At 45.5% G+C, this 25,946-nt stretch overlaps 1 protein-coding gene across 1 annotated transcript; it reads right to left on the bottom strand.

The window, feature by feature from the left end:
• Window positions 1-4,584: 4,584 nt before the first annotated feature.
• On the bottom strand, window positions 4,585-25,824 carry SGPP1 (sphingosine-1-phosphate phosphatase 1). Its single transcript, XM_069949713.1, has 3 exons — window positions 25,120-25,824; window positions 13,795-13,884; window positions 4,585-11,150 (listed from the first exon to the last, which is right to left on the bottom strand). The coding sequence occupies exons 1-3, from the start codon at window positions 25,717-25,719 to the stop codon at window positions 10,599-10,601; spliced, it is 1,242 nt and encodes a 413-aa protein (XP_069805814.1). The 5' UTR covers window positions 25,720-25,824; the 3' UTR covers window positions 4,585-10,598.
• Window positions 25,825-25,946: the final 122 nt, after the last annotated feature.

The raw sequence follows: 25,946 nt of genomic DNA, 5'->3' as shown, positions 1-25,946 counted from the left end.
TATAGTCCTCTACTGAGACATCACACATCTTATATAGGGTATAGTCCTCTACTGAGACATCACACATCTTATATAGGGTATAGTCCTCTACTGAGACATCACACATCTTATATAGGGTATAGTCCTCTACTGAGACATCACACATCTTATATAGGGTATAGCCCTCTACTGAGACATCACACATCTTATATAGGGTATAGTCCTCTACTGAGACATCACACATCTTATATAGGGTATAGTCCTCTACTGAGACATCACACATCTTATATAGGGTATAGCCCTCTACTGAGACATCACACATCTTATATAGGGTATAGCCCTCTACTGAGACATCACACATCTTATAACTAGCATAGTCCTCTACTGAGACATCACACATCCTATAGTGTATATAATCCTCTCCTGAGACATCACACATCTTATAACATATATAGTCCTCTACTGAGACATCACACATCTTCTAATGGTTATAGTCCTCTACTTAGACATCACACATCTTCTAATGCTTATAGTCCTCTACTGAGACATCACACATCTTCTATGGGTTATAGTCCTCTACTGAGACATCACACATCTTATAATGTATATAGTCCTCTACTGAGACATCACACATCTTATATAGGGTATAGTCCTCTACTGAGACATCACACATCACTTACCTGGGGGAAGAGATGGCACCAGCAATGGACTATAGAATAAAAAGCTTGCAGGGGCAGAGTGATAGTCTGGGCAATGTTGTGCTGGAAACAGTAGCTTCTGGCCTTCATATAACTCACTTTAGTGCTAATAAATAGTGAAGTAAACTTTATGGTCCTCGTCTTCATCAACATAATGCATTTACCTGAAGTCACAGAAGACGAGTCCAGAAGTTATCTCCAGTAAAATAAAAGTTGATGGGCTGCACTTTATCTTCCACTGTTGCCAGCTCGCGGTCTTTTTTTTTTTTTGGCAGGAATTAATAGTCCAGGCGATTTTACAAAACATTGTAATTGGGTTTATTAGGCAAATATGCCATTATCTGCATTCAAAAAGCCTTTTCCCAGGTCCCCCCCCCCCTCCTCTTTTCCGTTTACTGCTCATTATCAGGAAATCATGTCTTGTTGCCATCAGGCATGCCCCTGTCTGTTCTATGGAGAGGGGAGAGGGGAGGGGGGAGGAGGAAGGAGGGAGATTAGTCAGCAGCAGAGAACAAAGGATTACACAGCGGGAGCTATGTGAAAGCCTCTATTCAGAGGTCAGAGAGTCAGTGCTGACTTAAGAAGAGATAGAACCGTGATGTAACTGTAAATTTACTCTTTGTTGCCCTGTTTTGGTGCCTCATCTCCCTTCACCCCTCCCCTCTCCATAGAGAACAATGAAGACGGGGGGGTGAGCTTCAAACTGCTTTCTTATGATAAAATGCATTTTTTGGTTAATGAACCCAATTAAAAAGTTTCTTAAAATCGCCTGGACTATTGATTTCTGCAAAAAAATAAAAATAAATTAAACGACAGGTACACTTTAAGTCAGTGCCTTATATTAATTTTTGCTCCCAAAGAGACTGTAACGACTGGAGTCTTTGATCCGCTGTACCACAGTTAGCGCTGGCATAAGCCGCACCAGGAAGGAGTCTTAGGGGGCCGCTGGCCTTCACCAGCGCCCACCGCAAGGCGGGATGGACCTGCTGCGTTAGGCGTCCCCCAAGTTGCTACCCCTGGCTTGGCTTGCAAGCGGCAGCAGGCGAGGTGCAGCTGGAAACACGTAGGTAGGCAGGTATCACGAAGACCTGGGACCACACGCTATGGGAAGCATGCAGAGGCTCCAACAGGGAATGTCAGGACAGGTGCTTTATTTATAGGGCAGGTGTTTGTGCACTTAACCAATTAGGGACACACTGTCCCTTTATAACTGTGACAGCCAGCACGTGTATGCACACCCTAGATGGCGGCGACACGTGTGTTGGCCGGGACAGCAGGGAACAGGAATGTGGAGCGGTTAGGTGCCCCCAGGGGCCGAAGCAGCAGCGCCGGGCCCCTGCAGGAGACGGCTGGCGGGAAGAGTGAATGCTGGCGAGCCCTTGATGATATTAGTTGAAATGGGAATCCCCTTAAGGAAAAAAAAAAAAGCGTATGGCTGCAAGGAGAGCATATTGTGATTTTATGCTTGGTATTTTTTGTGAAAAAAAAAAAAAAAGAGTGAACATAAGACTAAAGAGTAGCATTTCCCTTTTAAAAAATCTCGCTGAGGTTTATGGCCCGTGCAACGCAAGCGAAAATAGCTTAGCGTGCAATATTCAACGAGTAACCAAGCATAAAAATGGCATTGTTCACAGCTGCCTTGTTGAAATGTCACACAGACTTGCTTTTAAAGTCGCACTAGCGTGAACTTAGGTGGCCATTCTGCCATTCATTTACTGCATCGCTGCAGTAAAAGCCAATCTAGCAGTGCTTGAAAGGGGCCCAAGTCTAGAGTAAATATTTGACTTTACAAATGAATTAAGCCATGAATCCAGTTATAGCATCGTCCTGTCACTTTCAAAGCCCGTAGAGCAAAAAGCTTAGGATACATTCCCTGGATATGGACCATGGAACTGCTTAAAGGGGTAGTCCACCAAAAAATTTTTTCTTTCAAATCAACTGGTGCCATAAAGTGCCAGAGATTTGTAATTCACTTCTATTAAAAAATCTTAAGTCTTCCAGTACTTATCAGCTGCTGTGTGTCCAGCAGGAAGTGGTGTTTTCTTTCCAGTCTGACACAGTGCTCTCTGCTTCCACCTCTGTCCATGTCAGGAACTGTCCAGAGCAGTAGCAAATCCCCATAGAAAACCTCTCCTGCTCTCTAGACTGGAAATAATACAACTTCCTGTTGGGCATACAGCAGCTGATAAGTACTGGAAGGCTTGAGATTTTTTAATAGAAGTAAATTACAAATCTCTGGCACTTCATGGCAGCAGTTGATTTGAAAGAAATTTTTTTTGGTGGACTACCCCTTTAAGGCTACAAATCCACTTGGCGGGTCTGCAGCGAGTCCCTTTGCTGCGTATTTTCAGCGAGATTTGCTGCAGATCCCGGCCCTATACTTTTAATGTCAGACAAACACGCAGCAGGGATGTACATCCCTGCTGCGTGTTTGTCTGCCATTAAAAGTATAGGGCCGGGATCTGCAGCGAGTCTCGCTGCAAATACGCAGCAAGGGGACTCGCTGCAGACCCACCAAGTGGGTTTGTAGCCTAAAGGGGAATTCCAGCAATCCCCTTAAAAAAGAATAAACTGCACTAAAAGCATATAGATGGACCCACCGATCGACCACCAATTGTTTGACACCTTTCCAGCTCGTCTACACTGCTCCTAGCCCTATACTTTTACAAATGATCCCAATTTTACATCATGGCACCTAGTCTGCAGCACACACCTCAGTGCTAAAGCCAGCTACCTGCCCAGTATATATAGAGATATATATATATAAATATGAAACAACAGGGTCTTCTTTCCCTTATACTACTCAGAAGAGGCTGTTGTTTCCTCGCAATTGGCCAGGTGATCACTGTGATGTGAAAGATGGGCGGGCTTACAGATGAGGTGTTACAGCTTGCCTGGCAACAGAAGAGATAGAGATCATGTGGCCTCTGTCTCAGAAAGAAGGAATAAGGACAGAGGAGTGGAGACAGAGTGGACAGAGTGGACTCCAGTCAGATTCCTCCGTCCGCCCAAAGGGAATGTGGGCACTACGGGATCTGGGCGGATAGCCCGCCACGCATTCCGCAGCTCACATCTCTGCCTGTGCCATAGACTCCATTCTATGAACAATCAGATTCCGCTGTCCGCCCAAAGGGAATGTGGGCACTACGGAATCCAGGCAGATAGCCCGCCACGCATTCCGCAGCTCACATCTCTGCCTGTGCCATAGACTCTATTCTATGCACAGATTCCGCCATCCGCCTGAATAAACCTGAACAGGTTTATTCTTCATTATAGGTGGAAATTTAACACAGTTAAATCTTTCTTAACTGAAGTTTTTGTTAACCGGAATCCTGCCTGCCTCAGTGTGTCAATTCTTTGAGTGGAGGTGCGCGGCGGCATAACGTTAACACACTCATTAGGCAGGCGGGATTCAACCTGTTTTAGTCCGTGTGAGTGCACTCTACAAGATACCTAAAACGTACATCTTAGCAACACCGCCACCGATCAAGGCTTCTGACATGTTACTATAAAAAAAAACATTTTAGATACCATGGTGCTGGCGTCTGTGTCTCCCTAAAAAGAATGGACTGATTTTATGAAGCTACAATAAAAGTTACGTTTTATGGTGAGTGCCCTTCCGCTATTCCTTTTATAATTTTTAATCCTGTATACTAATCAGTTCTCTCTTCTTGTTGGTTACCTGTGCTTTGGCTTATGCACCATATACTGCCTTCTGCTCTGGAAACAAGCGCCTTGGCATTAAATGTCAGATTAAAAATGAATTCCATTGGATTATAGAGACACATTGTTACTTATTTCCTACTATAACTTTATTATCCTAGGCACGGCAGAAGGATTCCCCAACCACAAGACGTGCGTTCATTCATTCATTTTTATAGAAGAATAGTTTAACAAAGACACAAGATGGGATTCCCTGAATCTGAATATATTTGTATTAACACTCTATATTCTTACAAGCCATACATAGAATCGATAACAGTATTGCGGACACAAAGCAGATCAGGGCATTTAATAGATCTGTATGTAATATATATATATATATATACATATTTTTCTTTTAACATAAAATCAAGTTAAAAAGTTAGACTTCTTGACATATCATCATAAAACAATTAGGTGACGTTTACATGTAAAATAGAACAATCTGTGCAATTAAAGGGAATCTGTCAGCTCTACATCATGCTCTGAGCTCATGTGTTAAGGAGTCAGTCCTGAGCCACAGCATGCATGCCTCCTCCCTCCCCCACCTATCAGTCTTGATTGACTCACAGTACTTAGAGCTGGAATCTGGAGGGGTAGGGGAGAGAGGAGGCATGCATGCTGCAGCTTGGCACCTGCTTCTTGATACTTGAGCTCTGAACATGATACAGGAACCGAAAGATTCTGTTTAAAGCAATACTAACAACTTTGTGAATACAAAGTAGAATAAATAGTCTCTGCTGTGGAAAAATTAGAACAATGAAAAGGATGATGAATTGAAGAGGAGGTTTTCACTGTTAACACATAGGCTGGCTAAGGCTAGACACTATCGCACAATAGTAATCTCTAGCATTGCATGAGAATTGATATACATAGAGATAAATGGGATCACCCACCATTTTCTTTTTTAATGGATTCATGCTAGGAACTGCCATGCCATGTCTTATACGACAACATGGAAATTGGTATTGCAAAAAAAAAAAAAAAAATGGCATAAAATTGCTTTAAAATTAGTGGGTTAAGACCCTGATGTGAAAAGCCTGTTTCTGCATTTTTTTTTCTCCCCATGTGAGGAAGCCCTTAGGGGCCTATTCCATGGAGCGATAATCGGCCAATTATCCCTCTGTAGAATAGAGAAAACAATCAGCTGATGATGTGTCATCGGCTGATCGTTTATTTAGGTGCAAAACCTAAAATCATCGGGGCACCGACCGCGCATTGCTATGTAGGATAGCAACAGTGACAGACGATTTCACAAACACCATACCTTACCTAAGCATGTTGCAGGGCTTCTCCTGCGCTCCTTCTCCCGGTACAGCGTGCAGCAGCAGCTTTAGCTGACAGACCGCTCAGCCAATCACTAGCCAAAGCTGCTGCTGTGCGCAGGACCGGGAGAAGGAGCGCAGGAGAAGCCCTGCAGCATGCTCAGGTAAAATATGCTGTTTAAACAAGGGCTGAAAGGACATCGGTAAGGATGTCCCTGCAGCCCTCGCTAAACGATTATCGGGCCGTGGAATAGGCCCAGTAAACAAGCGCTGATCTAGCAGATCGGCACTCGTTTACATTATTGATCGGGCCCCCATCGGCCCATGGAATAGGACCCTTAGGCTACACATGGCAAAAAAATAAAGGAGCAAAAAAGATGATGTCAAAGATTGCACCTGTACCCTACTATTGAAAGGTGCCATACTTCTACACCCATCAATATATGCAGCATTGATCTCTATGTGTAGGGTAACTACAACGAAACTATCTGCCCTATAAACATAGACAACAATCCTATATGTTAAAATCCATCATGCCCAATCCCCTTCTTTGCTCAACAACTCAAGGGGATTATAAAGGCTCCCCCTATAAACATTAGACCACCGTGTGGCTCTTAAGACTACAACTCCCATCATCCCCTAACAGCTGAAGGTGGTAAAGGCATGAAAGGAAGACGGAAATAGACCATCAAAAGGTTTGATCAATGTAAAGTCTGCTGTACTTGAGAAGTTTTTTTAACAAGTCTCAAGTTATAACAGTGAAAACCTCCCCCAATAAATATAATGAAATGTACAAAAAAACATTATCACTGGATGCACACCCTGGGTACATTCATGTGGAAAATAAGGCCCTATCCACATTCATCAATGCAGAGAAATGTTCTGTTCTACTGCTGAAGGCGCCAATACAGTTCAAGAAAACTCAATAGTAATATAGTGCAATAACAACAAGATACCAGCTTAGGCTGTGTTCACATGGAGCAGTATTACTGACTTCATCCATTACAGTTTGAGGCCTTGGAAAACACAAAGTAGAAGTCATTATCATTTACAAAATATTGCAGACGTGTACACGGCAGCTCCGCTCCCTCAGCTTGGTGCTCACTTCGACTCGTTGCAGGAGATGGGCTCTATTATAAGCCCCTGAGACCACGACCAATCAAAGTTTGAGGTTTTCTACCTCCATTATGGTTTTTCTTGTGCTTCCGATGCATTTTTTGTGGGTTTTATCCCACTCACGTATATGGAGAAGTCTGGAACTGTGAAATCGCAAAGGATTTAAATTAATTTTTTAAAATTATTAATTTCTTAATGAAAAAAAAAATCCGAAGAATCATACACAGAAAACAGGAATGAATATACAACTAGGTTCCATGCACCCAGATCATCAGGCTGAAGGCTAAGTGTATGCGGCCATAAGCGCAACCCAACAGGAACCCAGGATGGATTTCTGGTTGCTGCAATGAGTCTAGATTCACTTTTGGCTGCTACAATGCGTGGCAATAGTTGCCAGCACAACCTACGTTTAACAGGGTGTTACACTGCTCTTAGAGCAGTTTTCTGCAACCACGTGAGCACATACCCTTGTGCTACGGTAAATGTTTCACAGGAAACACAACATAAAGAAGAGAGAGATGAGCGCACCTTGAGCATGCTCCAGTCCAACTTTTCAGCATTTGAATACCAGTGGCTGAAGATGTTGGATGTTTTTATTTATATTGCTGGTCTGTTGGAAAACATAATAAACATGTTGGGGGAGATTTATCAAACATGGTGGAAAGTGAAACTGGCTCAGTTGCCCCTAGCAACCAATCAGATTCCACCTTTCATTTTCCAAAGAGTCTGTGAGGAAAGAAAAGTGGAATGATTGGTTGCTAGGGGCAACTGAGCCAGTTTCACTTTACACCATGTTTGATAAATCCCCCAGTTATGCTTACCCCTCAGCGCTCCCCTGCTGCATTACTCCCGGTCGTCTCGGGAACGACAGCCCACTTAGCCAGTCACTGGATGCAGGGCCTTCCTATCCAGTCAGTGATTGGCAGAGCGGGCTGTCATTTTCAAGGCAAGTTTGTCTCAGAAGTAGCTGCGATGCAGTCAGCAGGGGCCATCGACGACATGGCATAAGGACACCGGGGGAGTGTGGAGAGGTAAGCACAACTGGGGAAAAAAAAATGTCAAGAGTGACGTACTCATACGCCGGTCTAAAAGCCCCTCCCCCTTTTCCCCAGCCGGCCCTGCGCCTAGCGTGGCCATTGTGTAAAAATCTACACCTGCTCAGAGAAGGTGTACATTTTTGCCTGGTATACACCTGTTTCCAGACATAAACCTTTAAAAAAAAAAAAAAAAAAAATCAGGCGCAGGAGAAGGCCGTGCCTCCTCCACCCCCCCCCACCCTTTATATCAGGTGAGCGGGGGATACAGCTGGTGTAGGCCACGGTAGGGTGGCTCATGTTGGTAGGCATGTTTACCAACAGGCCAGATGTTTACCAGTTGCATGTTTACCAGTTGGCCAGATGCTTAGAGATGTTCATCTGATCTTGTGCTTGGTTTATAGTGAGTAATTGCTCATATTGGTCTTTAAAGAGGCTGTGACGCCAATGACACATATACCCTATCCAGGGATGTGGCAGCCGGTTACCCATGTGCTGTGCTTGGCTATATTCTGCAGCATTGCACATATGACTGTCAATCCATATAATTGCAATCTTCGCAACTACTGTTCTTGGGATCCAACAAATCACCGAGTCCAGCTTCCAGCAGAGTGGTTGCAAATGGATTTATTCAAGACCTCTGTCCCTGTACACACATTACAGCATGCCCCCAACAAGACGCCTGTTCTTGGGATCGCTGGGGACCCCAGCAGTCGGATCCCCTAAGATCATACACATCCCCTATCTGTGGATAGGCCATAAACGTTAACACTGGGACAACCCCTTTAGTATAACATGCTAGAAACAGAACCTACAGCTCTTGTGTCATAGTAAAACAGACCTCAGTATGAAGAAAGGTCTTGACATAAGACAACTATACTATTCAACATAGTCAACATAAAACAACTATACTATTGTGCTGGGAAAGAAAAAAAAAAAAACATTCAAGCGACTCAGCTGCACAAGACATGGCAGAGATTATCTAATGTAATGGAAAAAGTGTACCCATCACCTTCCCATGGTGCAGGCTGCGAAAAATGCCACAGTAACCTAACATGTGTCTCTGGTAAGAAGTTTGTTAAAATTTGTCCTCTGGCAATAAGATGATCATAAAGTGGGACCAACAGCGATCAGGTGCTTTTTTTGTGTTCTGTTTGCCAGCAGCACCACCACAGGACAACGTAGGTATTACACAGCACCAATTCAACTCAGTATATCATCTGTGTAATGCTGGACAGTACGGGTCCTCCAGAGCAAGAGACACTCTTTGCAGCTGAAAGAGGATCCTGAACAAAGGACCACCATTTTTTAACTCCCATCTATTATAACTTCCTAACAGGACATTTATAAGAGACAACCCTTGAGCTGTAGTCCTATGAATTACACTGCAACCCATCAGCAGTGTCCCCCTATAGGGTGTAGGCGATATTTTCTTAATGCATTACATGATAATTCTCTTATATTCTGAAATATTAACGTACCATAAATATATTGCTCCCAGTGACGATGGCTCGGCTAACGTGCCCCCAACATTGCTATGCCCTCTATTTACAAGGACTGATTGACTATTACAAGTCTTGCAATGTGTACAGGGTCCTAAAAAGCCACCAGTTCTACAATCAGTGCCTATAAAATTATTCTGCAATAGCTGGACCACAAAGCTCTACAAAGAATGAATAGCAAGTCATACATATATCTTATTTGGAATTTGATCGCATACACACAGAAAAAGGGGAGGGGGACAAATATAAGATAGGACTAAAATGAATGAAATGTACATAGTGGTCAATGGAACAATTGAAATGATACCTGGTAAAACACACCAGGTAAAAGACAGATGTAAAAGGACATCTACTAGGTGCTTAGAAAGAATGAAACAGATTAGAATAAAAGGGTCCGTTTGTCCAGAACAGCACCACTTATGTCAGAAGGCTGTACCTGATATTGCAACTTAGCCCATTCATTTGAATGGGCGGATGACAAAAAAGTCAGATCTTTTTCCCAGCTCCCTTAAAGGCCGGGTTTCACATTAGGATAATACAGACACATTTTTGCATCTGCATTATGGCTACATGTCCTGGCCCGACCAATGATCCGATATCCCAAACTGACACTAGAAGAGAGACCCAGCCTAACCCAGTAAGTGCTGAGCCCAATGTACAACCCAAAAGAAAGGCTGTAGATCTGCTGAACTAGATGGCTGGGCAGTGCAAGGTATGGGAAGACTGGCCTACAGCACCAAAAGGATTAACCCTTGGTGGGTGCCCTCTCCCATTAATGATATGCTATATAAAGAAACATGCCAAAAGACATGGCTATTGCCGTCTGTCCCAAGGTATATACCAGGGACTAGAGCTCTGCTGCATTAAAATGATTTACACATGCAAACAGGCATTGTCATTAACGTGTAAAAATTATTTCTATAGTTCAAGCTATGTTCTGGATGCTTGCCTCTAACATCACAGTATACATGGCATTGTGATCATAGCAAAGAAAGGCACAATTCTCAAGCAGTTTCATACAGTACCTGAATCTAAAGAAAAATGGTTTTAGGATATAAAACCAATATACACTAGGCTTGCAAGTAGCTGCAATTCAAATGGAAAAAATAATAATAATCAAGGACCGTTTACTGCCATATCGGCCCAAAAGTTGCTTTTCTACCAGTGCACTTTAGTTATGAAGAGGAATTATTCAACCTTTGAAGTCCCTCCCTATAAGAAGACAACAAGTCCGTCTTGAGTATTTGGAATAATCTTAAAAAATACCGCTAGGTGCTGGAAAAAGCCTGGAGAAGTTCACCATCAATGTAGCCCCACCCATGTAAACAAATACGGGACAATAAACATGACTGCAAATCCAACCATGCCATAGGTGAGATAGCGGTATGGGAGTTCCACCTCCATGCGTTGTCTCGCTTTTCTGACATCATCACAAGGAATGCCAAACACTTTGCAGGCCAAGGGAATGGTGATCATCTTCATGACGGCTCTGATCAGTAATAAAACTACTAATCCGATTAAAACCCGAAGCATGGCCTTCCCCAGTAGAGTCACTGTGATGGGTGGGATGATGAAGGGCAATGTATCCGGTGATGGTTCCTTCAAGAATCCCAACATGTAACTGACATGTGACCCGCAGGCAATGCCAGCTCCGCTGCCAAGGATTTCTGCGGTGTCCCCTCGGGATGTGCTCCATGTATCAAGTGTGAAGGAGAAAATGCCCAGGGCAAGGTGCAGGCTGATGATTATTAGGGGGGCATACTTATAAGTCAGGTTGAAATTGTCAATGATATCTAGAGCCGGATGGAAGACAACCAATATGAGGATTGCATAAAGGACACCAGCTACAACATCCTGCAGGGAGAGAAGAACAGAGGTTAGAAGATGGCGACAGTGCCAAGCACAAAAAATGCTGAAAACAAATGTATAGCCAATGCAGTCACGTTGTAATATAAACCTTATTTCTCTCGCTTAGTTATATGAAGCACCTATTTCTGTAAACAAGGCAAGATGGCATTTTGGTTCTGTCTCATTGTCAGGTACACTAAAACAAAGAATAGGAGAACAGAGATTACCAGATGCCTCTTATGTGTACCTGCAAGCTCAGCCAAACTGCCAGCTGAAGATGATCCGCAGCATTACTGAAAGGTAAATCAAGGCTTTCCCCTCATCTCTCACCACCCATAAAGCTCAGGGGCAGCTGTCACTTGTGTAAATACTGGTGTAGCAACTGCTGTATGTCCACAGTGCTGCTGTGAAATCTACCCCCCATTCCTAAGTGTAACCTCTTCCTTACTGCAGTTGCTGTTTCTTAACTTTCTGCTCACACAGCACCTTGCAAATCCCTCCATATGCCATCTATTGTAGTGTACTGTTATAACCAAGTTTGGCGCCAGTCAGTTCAGGTTAATGTTCGTTCTCCAACACAATGCCACAACATTGCAGACAACAGTATGTGCTTTGACTGGACAAAAAAGTAAGGGAAAGGAAGCCCTGTGCGTGCACTACTGGCAAACAGCCCAGTTCTGGTCCCACTCCCTGACGTGGAGAAAATGAGGGTGAGGGAACTCTCAGAAGCTCAATAACAGCAGTAATAGCAAAAAATCATTTATGGAGCTTGTGTTATTGATGAATGGCCACACAAAGGATTCCTCAAGGGGAAGATGGCTGCACTTTCCAAGTGCTGAACTATGGAATATGAGATGAAAGTGAGTCTTTAACCTTACACTGATTAATACACATTTTGGGGGACATTCACAGATTTTATTATTTTCTTTGTAATTTTCCAGAATAACGGTTTATAAGAGCCCCTATAGGGGTTGTCCGACGGTTGGACTTTTTTTTTTTTTTAATATATTGCTGCTGGTGCATATGAAACCATTAACATGTTATCCTTACCTGTCCGCGCTCCCTCTGTGTCCTCCCCTGACGGCAGCAGATCGTTGCTGTATGAGTCGTTTGTCTTTCAACATGTTTGAAAGACAAACGACGCAAAGATCAGCCGACATGAACGATGTCGGCTGATTGTTGCCTTCTATTCCATGGGACAATTATCGGGCGAATACGGACGATAATCGTTCCATGGAATAGGGCCTTACCTTGTCTCAGGAGTGACAAACTGCTCAGCAAATCACTGACCGCAGGACTGTCCCTTCTCAAGACAGTAAATGGTGGAGCGGGCTGTCACTCCCAAGACAAGTTAGTCTTGGAAGTGGAGGTTCTGCAGTCAGCAGGGGACACTAGCGACACCAAGGGAGCGCGGACAGGTGAGGATAACATGTTTATTGTTTTACATGCACCAGCAGCAATATATTTAAAAAGGTCAGCCCCCCTTAAAGGAATATTCCAGTAGAAAAAAAAGTGATACCTATCCCAGTCCTTTCGGTTCCTCTTGCAAGTCCCCTCGGTCCCCTGCTGCATCCTCTTATCTCTGCTCCCAAGGCCGGGACACTGCTGCGGCCAGTAAGTGGCTTATATGGCAGGTCCTGATCTAACGTCTTGGAAGCAGGGAGAAAAAACATGCAGCAGGGGACTAGGGTGGGAAAGTATCACTTTTTTCTCAACTTTTACAGAAGCTTCACCATACCAAGCTTTTTTTTTTTATACTGGAATAACCCTTAACCACAACCAACTGCTAAAGCTGGACATACACAATAAATAAGTATCATGACAATAGATAAGTATACTGGAGAGAAGTATGGGGCATGTTGGATTTTATCTGCCCAATCTTTTCATTCTTGGGGAGGAGTCTGTCAGCGGTTTTCTGCCCTCTGCCCATTCAGAACACAAGCACACTCCGCCCAAAATCAGGAGAGATAGCTGTCGACCAAGCAAGTCTTCAGCCAGTAGTATGTCCAGCTTATCTATGCACTGTCACTTTAAAATACTTCTGACATGTCTTAGAGACACATCCAACGTTTTGATTGCTCAGGGTCTGGATGATCAGACCCCAACCAATTCTCAGAGCTGGGAGGAGTGCCCAACTAAAGGTTCCCATACACTTTAGATGGCCATACCTGCCGCTCAGTGTATGGGGCTGTCTAGAACGACCAACAGATGATGACAGTGGCAATAGGGGTCGGCCAGAAAAATCATTACCCAGTTCCTTTGTTCTGTGTGACATAAGATGCAGCAAGAGCTCTCTCCATAGGGAACACAGGAACTCTCGGCCATGCCAAACGTTCCTGTGTATGAAGAGGACGGGTGGGAGAGATAACAGATGGCTTTAGTTATTAAAAGTGTATGTAGACTTTATGTTTGTATGTAGTCTATAAAGCTCGTCTGCGAGACGTAGATCACAGCAAGCCAAGGAGCGAAGAAGTTAGCCAAGCTCTTCTCCCTGGTCGAACATTCAGTGGGACTCTGAACATAGACCCTGACCGATCAAAACGTCTGACACATTAGATGTTTTCTCTAAAGTGACAAAAAGCACAAAATGCATAATATGTCACATTATTACCCTGTGTGGATAGAGAAAAGGGGAATCCAAGGAACTTACCAGAATTGAATGCATTCCCATATAGACGCGACTAAGGCACACCAAGGAACACCAGACCATGGCAAATATAAGTCCGTAAAAGAATGGATACTGAATATATGGGGGGAAAAGAAGAAACAAGTTAAAAGACATGAACTACAAAACAAAGTTAGAAAATGCTTATACAATCCTGTGTCCTAGTCACACTTACATAACCCCAGTAAGAGAAGCACAATATGAGCACGTTATAGGTAAAAGGTCACTGTCACATCCCCCCCCCCCCAATCTTATCAATGAACCTGGCTGAACTTGAACATCACAGAGGACATGACAGAGGACATGTCAGCAGTTCTTGAGGCTTCCTGTTGTTCACTGTTACATTGTCACAATCCTGACAGTCACTGACACAGCACCAAGTGCAGATACTCTGATTCCCTGGTTGCAATCTATGGAGATATAGTATATACAGATCTATCACCTTTAGCATTGCATGTGTACAGAGCTGTATACTACCTGCACCAGATCATCTTCAGATCACAAAAAGGTACATGAAGCATCAAGCTCAACCCTCTTAAAGGGGTCCCTAACCACACACATCTGTGCTCTCTCTTATTGCTGGAAGCTTGGCCACTGAAACCCTAAGCAATCCAAAGAACAGTAACAGAGTTGGCAACAGAGACAAGTAGCCATCGGAGTAAACCTGCAATACTCACTTTGTAAGCCTCATAGATTGTAATGAAGGGTCACCATGGGTAGACAAGGGCCACGTCACAAACCCCCTTAAAGTGTCGGTCATTATAAAAAACAAACACTTTATATGTTATATCGATTTGTTTCATGCAGCGAGATGAAGACTGCAGGGAGCTGGAGAGAAGCATACAGCTGAGGGCTTCTCCCATTTATCTCCAGAGATCAGTGGAGATCTGAATACCCAGAGCCTGACAGATCACATCTTTCTGCATATATCTGCCACATGTCAAAAGTTGTTTTGTTTTTTTATTTATTACTTAGGGGGTGTATATATAAAGGTATGATTACATGTGGTCTTCAGGGACCCCTGAAATCTTGGGAACAAAAATCAGAGTCTTCTGCCAGAAATCTGCACCACCCCAATTAGTTTTCAGGATTCGGGCAATGTCTCTGCACGTTACGGGAACCCCATTAGGGTGCATTTACATGTACAGGATCCGCAGCAGATTGGATCCAGTCTTCAGTTATTTAGTTTAATTGATATCTGCACCATTAAATCTGCTGCGGATTCTGTACGTGTGAACGCACCCTTAGAGGCTTGTTCACGACAAGTCAAGGGGGTCTGTGTTGGTCCATGCACATATATGCGGACATCTTATTTGCCAGGTTGCTGACATATATGTGCCCTGGAAGGCACAGTCAGTCACAGTGTGAACTTTCCCCAAAATGTTTAGTGAAGAGCTCCGCACAATATTAGCAGATCTTGCACATGAATAGATACCTTTACTTGGCTCCTGATATGTCAGCACCCGCCGCCGGCATTCACGAGAGAGAGCGGATTACCTAATGACAAGCAGGATGGCAGGCCAGCCAGTGCTGAATGCTAGGGATGCTCCCACTCTATATAACAGATTGGACTGGACTGGACACTTTAAAGTGCTCACCTTAAAGGGTTTATCTAGTATTACTTTTTTTCTTTTCACCCATAGGATAATCCATTCAAGCAGGTCATAGGAAAACTATGCCAAATTATTATTTTATTTATTCATAAAAAGCTCTGTCCATGTAATATTTTGTGCGTTAAGCCCTTTAAGTGCTTGACGTGTCTGTCGATAAAGCAGACTATGGTTGTCTCCAATATGTCTGGCTCTGGTGTAAGGAGTGGGGACGTCATCAACAATCTTACCCAACATCTTGCATTTTGGAGAAGTGGCTTACGGAAGTGGGGGGATGGGGGGAGCAACAAGTAAAAAGCAAAGCTGACATGAATCCTCCTTCACAAATGAAAGTTAACAATGTGCTAAGAAAGATGGCCTGTATAATGCAGTATTCCATCCTGAGGCTCAATAAAGGGTGCAGAACTAAAATTCCCAGCATGCAACATCGTCTTAAAGCCTCACACACCCAGTCATAGTACAGATCTACAACTCCTCACCTCCATGTCTCATTATTATAATGCTATAATTTTTGAATTTTTCAATTATCCTCACAATGTAATTTATTAGGAAAGGAATTCATAACTAGGAAAATGATCCAAACTTTTATATATTACTGATCAATTTCCCGCAATGAGACATTATCGAAAATGCTCTGATTAAAATCAATGACTTATATAGATGCTTATATAAATGCTGCTAACAGTAGTTCAGGCAAGATGGCTGCCCCCATAATGATAAAATAAATAAGGAGCAAAGAATTTAGATCAGTGCGCGAGCTATAATCAGTAAAAGCAAGAACTGGACTGACACACTGTCTAAGGCGTGAGCACATCTTAAGTTTGCTAAACAATCTATTAGGTGTCACTGTGTTTATTTACAAAACAATAAGGAGTGCAGGCCCATAAGTCCGCTGAGGCTGCTCCACGTCACTGACAGCTTTCCTGTACAGCTGATTCCTGTACAACTGATTCGTGACGTCACGTTTTTTTTACAGAATCAAACGCCTGCCCCATCTACTAAATTAAGGGAAATAGCCCTATATGTGCATTTCCCATAATTAATGTACATTAGGAATTTGTCTAACTTTCCATATTAAAAAATACTTTTGGTTGAACTTCTCCTTTAACTTTGCTTTATAAGGCACCATTTGTAGGTGAACACCAAAAACATGTTGACTGGAGAATCTGTCAGCTCTATATCATGCTTAGAGCTGCATGGACAGATAGCCGATAGGGAAATACAATGAATTATACCTCTCTTTGAGATGATGGCTGTTTGCAAAGTTATCAAATTATGTTTCTCTTACAAGCCCAAGAGTTGTGGAGACTGGGCTGAGCTGCAGAATGCACACCACCTCCTTCTCCCAAATAATGAATGCACAGGCCTGTATATCAATCATGCAGGGAGGGGTGGGGGAGAGAACAATTGTGCATGCTGTAGCACAGCACAGCTTCCATGACTCTTCAGCATATAAGAAAAACATCATTTTATAGTTTTGCCAACAGCCATCATGTGAGAGACAGGTATCATTCGTTTTATTTCCGCGTCAGCTATCCGCCCATGTCTGTAGCTCTGAGCATGATATAAAGATAACAGATTACATTTTATGGATGTTTTGTTCAAAGGTTTACTATATGCACTAAACAAGGATGACAGAATCTGGCAGTAGATCTGCTTTAGCTTTGTCATATAATCACTGTCAAGCGTTGACCAGGGTGACTATAGCTACAAAGGGGGGATAAACCTGGGATCCATAGAAGGCTTAGTACTTCACTGATTAAAGTGCTATTGATACATTCCTTTAAATAAATTAGAGGTGTATCACATTGTAGGAACGGGTCACCGGCAGTGGAAGCCCTTATAAATAAAAGAAGAAGGGTAAGCAGTGGGACCAATATTATTCCCGCATGGTGAACGCGTCTGATCTGTGACTGGTTTGGAAGTCTCAGCGTGCCCTCATACCCTCACAATATAATGCAATGGTGACGACGCCGTGTCAATAATGCTGTCCAGGTTTGACCCGGATGGCAGCACTGGGAAAGAACATCAGATTGTGAGATTTGTATTCAGTACAAGATTACAACATTGTAAACAGGAAAGCTACATAGCGGCCATGAACAAATCTATAGCAGTGTTTCCCAATCTACAGTCTTCCATATGTTGCAAAACTACAACTCCCAACATGCCCTGACAGCCAAAGGCTGTCAGGGCATGATTGGTGTTGTAGTTTTGCAACAGCTGAAGAGCAATAGGCTGAGGAACATGATCTACAGGATCAGCAAGAAAAGTAACAGAGGGGCTTCCCTGATTGTCATCCCTAAAGGGGACATACAGGATTAGGAAAACATGGCTGTTTCTTGCAACATCTCCTTTAAGCTTCCCTGCATACAGCGTACGTTGTACAGTTTCTCTACCAATAACAGCGGGGGGGGGGGGGGGGGGTATAATGCAGTGTAATTCAGGTCTCCCTCCCATCATCCCTTTCCACATGACTGTCATGCCTCACATAACTGTGATAGCTGCAGCCACCCACTCCACAGTCTCTCCCCTCTACCCACAGTCACACGTTCACACCAGAGTAAGATCTCACACCAGCGTTATATATAAATAGGGGTGTGAAAGAGAACTCCCTCATACACAGCTTCAATAGAAGTGATATTAATACGGGTAGCTCCACACTGCACATGTAGTATACGTCAGGAGGATATACCTCTGATAGATGCCAATGAGTACCAGCCCAAAAGAAGCCAAAGGCATTTGTCTTCTCTCAGATGAAGGAAATAATAAAAAGTATACTAAAAGTACAGTGTGAATATACTAATATAACAGCCTGGATTATAGTTAGAAGCTTTATGATTTCAGCTCTGAAGCCTCCAGCAGAATTGTGAATGCAACCCTGGAAAAAAAATATGTTTCTCATAGAAATATATTAAAAGTTTTGAACACTCAAGAAGAGGATGTTAGAAAGAGCTGGGAGAAGCGCTGATCATTTATCCCTGCTTGTGGGATCGGACGGGTTTTCAGCACCAAGACCTCAACCTTTTGACAGGTCTTTGTGACACGTCAAAAGTTTAAAGGACCTGTTCACACTGAGGAAAGAAGTGGTGGACTTTCAAGTGGAGCCCATGCCGTGGACGCCACTTGAAATTCCGCCTGCCCCATTGATTCAATGGGATTTCTCATGCGGCTCTTCTCTGTTAAAAGAATTGACATGTCAATTCTTAGTGTGGAGGCGCACAGAAAGTTAGGATTTGCGCAACCCCAAATGCTGGGCATTGGAATCCCGGTGGCTAAAGATGGATGGATGCCTATAAAACATGGATACAACCTATGGCGTTCGGGTTCACTCAAACCCAAAGTTACTGTAAGGGACCATTCACACTGAGAAAATAAGGCGGAACTCCACAGCGGAGCTCCCCGCCACCGAATCCCGTCTGCTTCAGTGTGTCAGTGGGATGGCTCGCACACCTCCGCTTCTGCCGCTCTAAGAATTAACACGTCAATTCTTTGAGTGGAGCGCGTCAGAGGCGCGCGAGCCATCCCAATGACTGCCTCAGTGTGTCATTGGGATGACGCGCTCCACTCAAAGAATTGACGTGTTAATTCTTAGAGCGGCAGAAGCGGAGGTGTGCGAGCCATCCCACTGACACACTGAGGCAGACGGGATTACGTGGCGGGGAGCTCCGCTGTGGAGTTCTGCCTGATTTTCTCAGTGTGAACATACCCTAAGCAACAATAATAATGCTTTTATTTGTATAGCGCACACAGATTCTGCAGCACTTTACAAAGTTCTTGCCAATTATTGCTCCCTGTCCCCAATAGGGCTCACAATCTAAATTCACCTATCTGTATGTTTTGTGTGGGAGGTAACCAGAGTACCCGGAGGAAACCAATGCAAACACAGAGAGAAAATACAAACTCTTTGCTGATGTTGCCCTAGGTGGGATTTAAACCCAGGACCTCAGTGCTGCAAGGCTACAGTGCTAACCACTGAAACTAAAAGCTGGCCTACTTTACAGCAGAATGCATGATGCAGCATTTCGGGGATGTCCTTCCAGTGAAGACGTACCCCCATGACCAATGAGACACCTTTGAGTATAAACCACATGATAACTGGGATACAGGTCATGTAAGAATTCTGGCCCATTTGTGAGGCTAAATCTGTCCCGTTACGTATTTACAAAGTTACTCAACCTTTCACATGGATTAGATTTATCTGTATAACAGGAGATGACACATGATGGTCACAGGGGATGACAGTGCTGGGCAAAACATAAGCGGGATGATCACAAGAAGCAAGAGCTTCCATAGACACTGACAGAACCCAAAACTCTAAGCAGAAGTCAATGGACGCCTTTCAATCCACACCTCCTCCTCCAAATTTCATTGAAGAGCTATAGGACTTGTGCAGACTGGAGTCTGGCATCCGAGGCATTCACCACAAAATTCTTTATAGTCCCCAAACTATCTGCTCTGCAAGGGCTAGTGGGCCAGGAATGAGTCTGGGGGGGCTGTATAGCAACAAAATTAGGATCTGTATGATTATGGTGGTCCTAGAAAGGAGCGGACCACCACTATCCGGCTGTGGCTCCCTGCACTGAAGCTTTAGGCTAGTTATGAGCTGGTAGATATTATCTCCCCGTTGGATGTTCTCTTTAATGGTTACAAGTCATTCGCTCTTGAGAAATCCTGAACCATGTGATGCTAGATCAAGGGTCAATGGATGAGACGTCTTACAGCCATTACATAAGAAATGCTGACGACGACAAGTAGAAACAGAAAGGACTTTATCTAGTATAGGTGCGGGACTGGCAACCCAGTAAGCAGGTTTTATATAAAGCTAAATCATCACGGCTGAAAGGTTATACCCGGAGGTTACTGGGAATTTTTGCTAACAAAGCAAAATAACATGTTTCTCCATGTTGGTATTTAACAACAAAATCCATTATACAAGCAAATAAAGTGCAGGCTATGTGCAAATCGGATCCCCACACTAGCGTCCAAGAAGAACGCATCCAATCACTGCCAGCAAGCAGAGATCTTGAGAACGATAAGGAATTGAATGGAGAGAAAAAAAAACAAAACATGCCTGACCCTTCTTCTTCCAAGAAATCTGTTGTCACGGAGAGCTAGGACTAAACCTGTAGACAGAGATGGGCAAGTCTGGCTAATGTTCATCTGCTATGTATGGGCACCGACACATGTCAGATTCAAGCAGCATGCACACAGCCCAACCATGAGAGAACAATTGTTGTATTATCTGTCATGGTGACCTATACGGCTGATCTCGGCTTCCTCCAGATGAACTGCATTCTTCTGCAGCCACCAACAAACATCATCTGCTTCCAATCTAGCTGGGACTTGTACAAGGGACGGGACTTCACTAAAGCCGAGCCTCACTCTTCTCAGCTACCAGATCCCTCCGCTAAGGAATAGCTAATAGAGGATGGGCTACCATTCAGAACCCTCATGTACTAGCCAGAATTCCTGGCCGCACCCATAGGAACACTTATGTGTGGCCACACAGAGTCTAAGAACATATACGGTACATGGCCTTATTGGGGATTTTCACCCTTTTGTAAAGTTACTTCCAGGCCACAGGATGGAGGACGAGTATATGACCAGGGGGGTCACATGGCTGAGACCCCCTGCAATCTCGAGAACAGGGACCCAAGTGTCCCATTAGAATGGAGCACTGGGCTGTACATGCCGAAGCTTCTATCATTCTCTATGTTAGCTCCTGGAGACATTCTGCCGCCTCTCTAGCGCCAATAGCAGGGGTAGGGAACCTCGGCTCTCCAGCTGTCACAAAACTACAACTCCCATCATGCCTGGACAGCCAAAGCTAAAGCATGATGGGAGTTGTAGTTTTCCCACAGCTGGAGAGCCAAGGTTCCCTACCCAACCCCTGGCCTATAGAGAATGAATGGAGCCCCAATACTTAGACTCCCTGTGATCACATAGTGATCCTCTATCCTGTGGACAGGGATATCTTTGCAGGATGGCAAAACCCCTTTAAAGGGGCATTCCATCTAGCAAAGTTGTCCCCTCTGCAATATTTGGAAACCCCATATAGAATGAAAGGACAGGCCGACCACTAAATTCCTTCAAGGGTCAATTTTAGGGTCATTTTAGACAGCGCAAAAGTTTTCTAGCAACGCTCCTTGCCGATAATCTGTGCATGTAAAAGGGGCCTTAGAGTGTACTTTTGATTGGTGAGGACAGGAGATCCCACAAGTCAGACCCCCACAGATCAATCTGTTATCCCCTATCATGTGGATAGGAAATAAGTCCTTAAATTGGGACTACTCCTTCAAGGCCTGGTCTACACTGCAACTTGAGAACACTGTCACCCACAATGATTACCTCCAACCCCCTAACCAGACACCAGCTACAGAGCCACCTGACTGCCACAAGGAGTGGCCTCTGATCCACATAGAATAGTGCTGCTGCTGCTACCATCAGTCTGTTTCCGCTGACACTACAATAGTCTACATCAGGGGTGTCAAACTCAAATACAGTGTGCATCTCCCAGTGCTGTGCACAATGTTAAATGACATGATAGATTGCTATGATATGATTTAACCCAAACCCATGTAATAGCCACCCCCCCCCAATATTGACCCATGTTGTGGCCAACCCAACCAAAATTGCCCCACATATTAGCCAGCCCTTCCAATAGTGCCCAAATAGTAGGCAGCCCCCCAAGTGTCCCATATAGTAGCTAGCCCTCCAAGTGTCCCATATAGTAGCCAGCCCTCCCCTGTAGTCTCATATAGTAGCCAGCCCTCCAAGCGTCCCATATAGTAGCCAGCCCTCCCCTGTAGTCTCAGAGTAGCCAGCCCTACAAGTGTCCCATATAGTAGCCAGCCCTCCCCTGTAGTCTCATAGAGTAGCCAGCCCTCCCCAGTAGTCACATAGAGTAGCCAGCCCTCCCCAGTAGTCACATATAGTAGCCAGCCCTCCCCCGTAGTCACATAGAGTAGCCAGCCCTCCAAGTGTCCCATATAGTAGCCAGCCCTCCCCCGTAGTCACATAGAGTAGCCAGCCCTCCAAGTGTCCCATATAGTAGCCAGCCCTCCCCTGTAGTCTCATAGAGTAGCCAGCCCTCCAAGTGTCCCATATAGTAGCCAGCCCTCCCCTGTAGTCTCATAGAGTAGCCAGCCCTCCCCTGTAGTCTCATAGAGTAGCCAGCCCTCCCCAGTAGTCACATATAGTAGCCAGCCCTCCCCTGTAGTCACATATAGTAGCCAGCCCTCCCCTGTAGTCACATATAGTAGCCAGCCCTGCCCCAATAGTCAGATATAAAAGCCAGCCCTCCCCCGTAGTCTCATAGCAGCCAGCCCTCCCCTGTAGTCTTATATAGTAGCCAGCCCTCCCCATATTCTCTTATAAAGTAGCCAGCCCTCCCCCTTAGTCTCTTATATAGTAGCCAGCCCTCCCCAATAGTCTCATATAGTAGCAAGCCAACCCTGTAGTCTCATGCAGTAGCCAGCCTTCCCAGTACTGCCCAAATATTAGCCAGCCCCCCCAAGTGTCCCATATAGTGGCCATCCCTCCCCTGTAGTCTTAAATATTAGCCAGCCCTCCCAGTAGTGCCCAAATAGTAGCCTTCCCTCCCCCATAGTCTCTTATATAGTAGCCAGCCCTCCCCCATAGTCTCTTATATAGTAGCCAGCCCTCCCCCATAGTCTCTTATATAGTAGCCTTCCCTCCCCCATAGTCTCTTATATAGTAGCCAGCCCTCCCCCATAGTCTCTTATATAGTAGCCAGCCCTCCCCCATAGTCTCTTATATAGTAGCCAGCCCTCCCCCATAGTCTCTTATATAGTAGCTAGCCCTCCCCCATAGTCTCCTATATAGTGGCCATGGTGGGCCAGATGTAATGCAAACTCAGAATTGCCTGGTGGGCCACAAATAATAGCATCACGGGCCAGATTTGGCCCTCGGCCAAAGTTTGACATGACTGGTCTACATGGTACAATCGGCTGAGGCGCTGCAGTCGCCTCCTGTGACAATTCTCACGTGCCATGGCCTAAGGGATTGTCTGTGGTTTATTGAAGAAGGAAACCTAGCCGCTCGTGTTTGGACATACCGCAGCATTACAGAATCCATCAACCATTGACATCAATGGGGACCACATCTGCACTGTATAACATCAAACATTAAATATTACTTATATAAATGGATATCTAATAATGTAACACCTGGCTACAGCTGGGCTCTACCATAACGGAGGACCAGCACCAGTACTACACTCCTCAGGCCGTCCAGGAGGTATTAGAGCTGCACCCCAAGCAGAACCTTGCTATACACTATAGGGGGTCATGAGGCCACATGATACCATCTTAATGAGGCTTTATGACTGTGTGGTACAGCGGGCACCACACAATGAGATGCCAACTGCATCCATATGGAGCCTGGACACAAAGCTGCACTATAGTCTATGGCTCAGGTCACCATGTACCTGGCCTAATAGCCAATCATCTAGGGGCTGGTGATCCCGCTACATCCCAGCATACACAGTTCTATACAACCATATACAAGGAGGAGTTAGACATGTTTCTCATACAATTCTCCACTGACTTATAGGAGCTCAGCTTGCTGTCACTGAATGGGAACATTTCTGTCCACAGTCCAGAGTCTGAATTCTAGACAAACCTAACCTGAGCCAACACACTGTAACAAACTGGATAGGATGTAAGCCGCTGAGGATGTATGTAGCTCAGAGCAGTTATCCCCAACCCAGTTGTTGATGCAGAACTACAACTCCCAGCATCACCTGACAGCCACAGCTGCTGCAGAACTACGACTCCCAGCATCACCTGACAGCCACAGCTGCTGCAGAACTACGACTCCCAGCATCACCTGACAGCCACTGCAGAACTACGACTCCCAGCATCACCTGACAGCCACTGCAGAACTACAACTCCCAGCATCACCTGACAGCCACAGCCTCAGCAGAACTACAACTCCCAGCATCACCCAACAGCCAAAACTGCTGCAGAACTACAACTGCCAGCATCACTTCATAGCTACAGCTGCTGCAGAACTACAACTCCCAGCATGACTTCATAGCCACAGCTGCTGCAGAACTACAACTCCCAGCATCACCTGACAGCCTCAGCAGAGCTACAACTCCCAGCATCACCTGACAGCCACAGCAGAACTACAACTCCCAGCATCACCTGACAGCCACAGCAGAACTACAACTCCCAGCATCACCTGATAGCCACTGCAGAACTACAACTCTCAGCATCACCTGATAGCCACTGCAGAACTACAACTCTCAGCATCACCCAACAGCCAAAACTGCTGCAGAACTACAACTCCCAGCATGACTTCATAGCCACAGCTGCTGCAGAACTACAACTCCCAGCATGACTTCATAGCCACAGCTGCTGCAGAACTACAACTCCCAGCATGACTTCATAGCCACAGCTGCTGCAGAACTACAACTCCCAGCATGACTTCATAGCCACAGCTGCTGCAGAACTACAACTCCCAGCATGACTTCATAGCCACAGCTGCTGCAGAACTACAACTCCCAGCATGACTTCATAGCCACAGCTGCTGCAGAACTACAACTCCCAGCATGACTTCATAGCTACAGCTGTATTCACACTGACACCCAGATGAAAGTTGGTGACCTTTCCCCGGACGAGTCCATTATGCCCCCCCCCCCCCTGTCAGTGAGTGGTATCTCCCGGGAGGTTACCTGCCATCGTCCCCAGGTGAGCAGCAGCAGGGAGAGCGGGATGGCGGTGCCGGACATGGCGTGGGTGGAGGGCATGCCGTACTCGGAGTTGTAGAAGACCTCGAGCTTGAGCACGGGCGGGGAGGGCGGCCGGGGCCAGCGGATCAGGTCCTTGGTGCACTGGCCCAGATACATCACCCACACCCACACCACGATCACCCGCCGCCCGACCTGCGCGTCCACGTTCCAGATCCAGAACGGGAAGAACGAGATGTAGAAGAGCTCGTTGCCCAGCTCGGTGCCCAGCGTGAACAGGTAGTAGAGCAGCCGGTTGCGGATGACGAAGTGCTGTCCCTCCTCCCCGGTCAGAGAGTTCCGCCGCAGCGGCTGCATCTTCTCCTGCTCCGTGCACCGGGCAGCCCCGTTCTCCAGCAGCCCGTTGTGATGCCGCCGGTGTCTGGCGGGCCCGTCCCCGGCGGCCTCCTGGCTGTCCCTCTGCTCATGTGATGGCGAGCTCTGCACTCCGCACACATGCTGGAAGCGGGCCACCTTCTCCGGGTCCTGCAGGGAGTCTGTCAGCCGCCGCAGCCGGGTGTACGCCGATGCCATGGCGCCCCGCATCCCCGCTACTGGCGACACACGTAGCCGCGGGTCAATCACGGCACAGGCAGCGGGCACCTCCTGTCACTCTGCTACCTAACCCCGCCTACCGATCTCATAGCCCCGCCTCCTGCTACTCCCAAGACAGACCCCGCCCATGACCACTAGTCAAGCCCCGCCTCAGTAACGTTCTACGACTTCCAGCCCGTGGGCGGTCAGGGAGATCACGTGACCACTACTGTCAGGAG

This window comes from Dendropsophus ebraccatus, chromosome 13 (assembly GCF_027789765.1).
Source record: "Dendropsophus ebraccatus isolate aDenEbr1 chromosome 13, aDenEbr1.pat, whole genome shotgun sequence".
NCBI classification, from domain to species: Eukaryota; Metazoa; Chordata; class Amphibia; order Anura; family Hylidae; genus Dendropsophus; species Dendropsophus ebraccatus.
Note: the sequence above shows the minus strand (reverse complement) of the source record. Positions and strands in the feature narration are given on the sequence as shown.